The sequence below is a fragment of the Crinia signifera genome, chromosome 2 (assembly GCF_055691185.1).
Source record: "Crinia signifera chromosome 2, ASM5569118v1, whole genome shotgun sequence".
NCBI lineage: Eukaryota > Metazoa > Chordata > Amphibia > Anura > Myobatrachidae > Crinia > Crinia signifera.
The window spans coordinates 217,061,147-217,067,146 of record NC_139218.1 but is presented as its reverse complement, the minus strand read 5'-3'; the positions used below and the strand labels follow the sequence as shown (position 1 = coordinate 217,067,146).

Genomic DNA, 6,000 nt, shown 5'->3' with positions numbered 1-6,000 from the left:
GTTACACCTCCCCCCAATCCCCCGCAGGCTTACCTATTTCGCTGGTACCGGCGGCTCCGTTCTACTGCTGAGGACCACCACAAAATGGCCGCCCCCATACAGCAGACAGAAACTGTCTGCTGTATGGGGGTGGCCATTTTGTGGTGGTCCTCAGCAGAAGAACGGAGCCGCCGGGACCAGCGCGAAAGGTAAGGCTGCGGGGGATTGGGGGGGGGGGTTTGCATGAGCGGTGGGGGGCGCCCCCCCCTAACGGCGGAGGGGCGCCCAAAACGTAGCTACGCCGCTGCTCAAGGTGATGGGGACAAGGAGCACAGCTCTGCCTTGAAACCAATGAAGCCCTGCCCCCACGGGCCAGTTAGTCAAAGAAAAGTGATGAATATCGGTTGGCGAAACCATCAATGGTAACCCATTACATGGTATGCTACCATTGATGGTCACTTACACTGCTGCTAACTATGTCAAACATTGAGGGTGACCACAATGGTGGCCATTCCATGACAAGCTAGTGATAATGATTGCAGGTCCTCTCTTTTTTTTAAGGGAAAGTGGCTCTTTGTAATGTCACATATGTGTACATGTAATAACATCAGACCCAAAAGTCTTCATATGTTCTCCCATCTTTATTTCTTATTAGACCCCAATGACCTAATTCACAGCAATACATATATCTATATTATATTTAGAATGTGTGTGCTTGTCCTCCATGAGTTTGAAGAAACTCAGGAGCCCGAGGTGTGCTCTCTACCACCAGTGCTGTGCCTAAACACATGCAAAGGGGGCCGTGCGATCGAAGTGGGCCATCTCCCGAAGGAGACGGGCCCCGTTTTTCCCCTAACCCCTCTCAACCATAAGGCCGAAGAGGGGAAAATAGGGAACGGTGGGTCCTCTTCGCCGAAACTTAGAGAGACCCTCATTCCTCAACCCCCGGAAGGGTTAGGACGGTGGGTCCTCCGCACCCGAAGGTTTGGAGAGACCCTCAGTAGACTTCCCTCCGCCTTGCGGCTCGGGGTCGTCCTCGGGGGGCACGAAGCTCTCCCCAAAAGGCGAGAGCTTCGGCACATTGGGGAAATGGAAGGCCCGAAAGGGTCGACCACACTACCCAAAAAAACGTGACAAAACTACAAAAAACAAGGAACGTGAAAAGTAACGAATGTGAGAGGGGAAGAGAAATAAATAATAAAGATACCCTAGCCAGAAGGCCAGGGTGGGGGTGTGAAAAATTGTCCTACCCCATCCAAAAGGACGGGGTAAGGACGTGAAGCGCTACCTGAAGGGAAGTGCGCAGTGCAAGTGCCATACTAGTGCATGGTGATTTTGGGATCACCCGTGCATGTTCGGCACCCCCGAGTTTCCCCGGGGGCACAGTGCAGCCTCGGACTCCAAGCAACCGACCGATCAGTGTCCGACCAAGGTTTCTCTGTTCCCATCGTAGGGCATTTTACAGCCCCCCATGCTGCATGAGAGTATGCCCTGCACCCTAGTATACAGCTAGGAGCAGCAGCATTGCATGAGGCATGAGCAGGTCACTGTAGTACAGAAGCAGCAACAGCAGCCTCATCACACCCATTCACCACACTGTCAGTCTAGCTGTAGCCAGCGGAGGTCTCCTCCAATTGGCTGAGCTTTTCATGACTGCCAAGGCTGCGCTGATTGGTTCCGGTTACAGGCTGCTAATTGGCTGTGCAGGGTGAGATGGGCGGTGCCAGGCGCTGCTGTGTGTTGTGCAGCAGGGTGAGCTGTATTCCCTGCACTCGGTGCTCGGTGGTCTCCCGTTACGGGGAGGGAAGAAGCTGTCTTGGGTACACAGAGCCCGGGTTGGGAGATACACTGATGCCCTGACCAGTGATCCCCTACCCATCCCCGCACAGGAGAACAATGTGAGACTCGCCCACAGACGTGTCGCTGAGCTGGGGCCACCGGGGGACACGCAGGATGCTTGCAGCTCGGGTCGCGACTGACGTCGTCTTGCTGTCAGCAGAGGGGCGCCAGTGGAGCGGGCGGGCACAGGGGGGGCACTGAATGACAGCCCCGCAGGCCCGACATGGAGGTGGTGGGAGACTTCGAATACTGCAGGAAAGATCTGATCGGACATGGAGCCTTTGCCGTGGTGTTTAAAGGGCGGCACAGGAAGGTAAGCAGCGGCCTCCTCCTCCCGTCTGTCCCCGGGGATCACTGGCTCAGCTTGGGGGCTGCTGCTGCCATCTTTCCCATTGTGTCGCCTGTGTGACGGAAGCCGGTCACATCCCCGCAGCTGAACACTGTCCGGGAATCATCACTCCCATAAGTTGGGCACCAGCGGTGCCAATGCCCCAGTGCTCCAGCCATGTGTCCACCCCTGATGTCGAGTTGTGTCGGGGTGTCTAATAAACACCTGTTAGCTGCTCTCCTATTGCTGTGTGATTGTCAACATGAATGGCATCTAGTCAGCTGATCCGATCCATATTCCCATTCTAACCATTGTACTCTGTGGTACCACATAATAGGTGCATAAGAACAGTGTTCATTGTTTTGTCTATAGAGTAATGCAGGAGACCTGTGTAATGAGGTGACACTGCAGAGGCCTTTGCTGTTCTCAGTGTTGCTGCATCTGCTGGAAACTGTTCTTTGTTCTTTTAAGTTGTGAATGTTATTGACTCTTCTAACACACATTTTTCTTGTCCAGTGGGTGAGCAAATTGGCTTCTACTGTACAATCAAAAGTTTGACAATTGATTCAAACATTTAGCTTTAACCTTGCCCCCCACCAATTCATGTGTGTTGGCAGGTCTTGTGCTTAATATATGGATTGTTTAATTGTGTCCAAGTTCAAACTAAATAGCCCCATGTACTCCCCCCTCCCCTTGCATTTTATTAATGGTAAGCCTGAACTACATAGGTCTGAGTTGTTTGGTTACAGTATAAATATATAAGATGATGCACCCAACATGTATTTTCTTTTCTAAATACCAATGTTCAAGTTATTTATTTTTCCCTATTTAGCTATCTGCAATATTTTCCATGCAGTCAGTTCATAAAGCCCATATGCCAGATCTCTCAAGTTTCATTGTAATACTTTATGCTGGTGTTACATTTCCCATAGCTCTACTTGATCCTTTTGCAAGCTTGTTTCTCATGCTATACAGTACAATGACAGAGAGCACTGCAGTTTAGGGATTTGTACTAGAGCTGATAAAGCTGGTCTGACTGCTGATGTTGCAGCATCAAATGCCTTTTACTGATCTTTTACCAGAACTCCCTTTTTGTGCCTTATTTTATTGAAGCTGGAGCAGCCAATCACAGCCTCTTACTGTGTGTGAATCAATGTTAGACAGTGCATGAAAGGTCTCCCATTATGTAAGAACCGGGTCAGTGCTGATAAATGGATCCTTGGTAAATGCTCCTTACTCAAGTCAAAACGGTCAGCTGTACTTTTAGACTCCCCAATGCCTTGATACCCAGTTCCATATAATTGAGACTTGCAAAATATATGACTATAGAGCAGGGGCCTTCAACCTTTAAGATCGTGTGGGCCATATTAAAGATTTCAACGAAGCCCGAGTGCCACTAAGCTCTACTGTGGCATTTAGCACAGCCTCCATAACATCAGCACAGCCCCTCATAAATAGTTGGCACAGCCACCCTTACTCTGCACATAACCCCCGCCCCCCCCCCCCCCCCCCCGCACACACACCCACCGCAATAGATAGTCCGCACCAGCGCTGTTTCTAGACAAAAAGGGTCCCAGTGCAAACAGAAAAAAATGTGGCCCCCATTACATAATTTAATATTGGAGGGTGTGGTCTAATTATAAGGAGTGTGAACTTTCAGGAAAACTATTACCTTACACCTCACTTTTTCAACCTGCATGAAAAGACATTGGTTAGGAATTATCGTTGTCCTCCCACGCTTTAGTTGGCAGGCTGAAGGCCACAGTGACATATAAACATGAAGACCCTACTACAGTGTTTTTCAACCAGTGTGCCGTGGCACACTAGTGTGCCTTGAGCTGTTCTCAAGTGTGCCCCCACATCTAGAGATGCCCAAACCTGTTTACAGCCACCACCAGTTCAAATGTAATTTACTGATCTCTTTTTTTCATGTAAAGGGCCAATGTATTTTATTTTTGTTACCTATGGGGATCAGTGTGATTGTTATTAATGTGGGGGCCAATAGGTTTGTTTTTTCCTGTGGTGGCCAATGTGTTTTGCCCTGTGGGGATCTCATGGTGTGCCTTGGCAATTTTAAAGTCCTATTTAGTGTGCCGCAAGGTAAAAAGGTTGAAAATCACTGCCCTACTACTTAAATCAATATACACTGTTTATCCATAATGCCCATTACACATTGTGCAACAACACCGTAAATGCCCATTACACATGCCACACACATTAATGCCCATTGCACATTATGCCATACCTCGTGATGCCCATTGCACATTATGCCACACACCATAATGCCTATTACACATTATGCCACACCCTGTGATGCCCATTGCACATTATGCCACACCCTGTGATGCCCATTGTACATTATGCCCCACCCTGTGCTGCCCATGTGTACTGTGTCTCTCTGAACATGTTACATTTGACCCACCTGCAGCGCTCATGATTTTGCCCATTAGAGAAAAATTTGGTACTTGTTTAGTTTCACGGCGGCAGCATCACAGTCGCAGCAGCGTCAGTGTTCCCATGCGGGGCTCGCTTCGCTCGCCCACGATATGGGCTCGGTGGATCGCTACGCTTGCCAATGTGGATAGTAGGGGTATGAACTATTCACGTTGGCATGGACTTTATTTTATAAAGTTTGCCGAGCGCCGAACCCGGAAGTAGCGGGCGGCCATGCTGCCGCCGTGAAACTAATCAAGAACCAACAATTTTTATTTTGAGATCCTTATTGAATACCCCCATAATGAGTTAAAAACTTGTATCCAGCCTGCACACTGCAACAGCAGACTTGCTCTTGACTATGGGCGGTGGCGGTATTCAGTGCAGGTCCACAAGGGGGTTTGTACGTTGAAAACAAGCCATCATCGCCGACCCTCATTGTATTCGATGTAAGGGAGAAATCCTCGCCGTGAGAGGACAACGAAGATGATCCCCTTAAACTACGAGGTTCGCCGCATATGCAGCGAGTCTTCAAATTCCACCTCACCAAATGAAACCAGCGAGGTGGAAACGGCGAGTGAAGGGGAGGCAGTTGTATACCCTGACCGGTCGCTATCGGCACTGCTCGCTATCAGAGCATTGAATACCGCCCTAGGTCCGACAATCACCTTGCCCATGTGCTTGATCGCCTGTGACCTGGGTAGATCTGATTAGTGTGTAACTGTTTTAAGAAACAAGGGACTCACAATGGGTGGCTGCAGGTGGTAAGTCCTTATAATTATTGATAGATCAGCTGGTGGACATTTCACTGCCTGAATTTCAATGTTATGAGGCATCTACATCGAGGTCCTTTTGATGAAAAAAAAAAGTGCTTTTTTTTTTTCTTCTTCTTCTTCTTCTTGCCTAATTAATGAGTCTCTTGATAATTTGCTTTTTTTAAAAAATTTTTTTTTTTATCCTCTGCGTAAGCTGGCTGCACATTACACTATAATTGTCCAAATGGTACTTGTTTCCTAGCACGGCCACACCGATTTACATCGTGGTGGTCGTGTCGGAAAAATCGATTTTCGACCCGATTTTTTGATTGAATGAAATGTAAATCGGGTCCCTGGGACCCGATTTTACATTGGATTCAATGTAAAATATTCCCAACCCCCCCAAATTTAACGGCGTAAACCCCACCCCACGATAGACGCCAACCCGAAGCGTGGTGAGCGCAGCGAGCCCGCGAGGGGCGGCGGTGCGCGTCCTCCGACCTTTTCATTCCCCTACTATCCACGTCGGCGTGGAGTTGAGAATAGAATAGTGTGGCGAGCGCAGCGAGCCACCGAGCCCGAAGCGTGGCGAGCGGACGCGTATACCTGTGAAGTTATACGCGTCCCCTCGCGGGGCTCGCTGCACTCGCCACGCTTCGGGCTCGC

At 49.3% G+C, this 6,000-nt stretch overlaps 1 protein-coding gene across 2 annotated transcripts in view; it reads left to right on the top strand.

The window, feature by feature from the left end:
• Nucleotides 1-1,695: 1,695 nt before the first annotated feature.
• Nucleotides 1,696-6,000, top strand: part of ULK2 (unc-51 like autophagy activating kinase 2) — a 105,516-nt gene continuing 101,211 nt past the window's right edge. The window contains exon 1 of one of the 2 annotated variants that reach the window (XM_083173729.1): nt 1,696-2,131. In XM_083173729.1, the coding sequence (XP_083029855.1) occupies nt 2,042-2,131 (90 nt within the window). In that variant the 5' untranslated portion in view covers nt 1,696-2,041. The remainder of the gene's footprint in view (nt 2,132-6,000) is intronic. The other variant, XM_083173730.1, reaches the window with a different exon arrangement.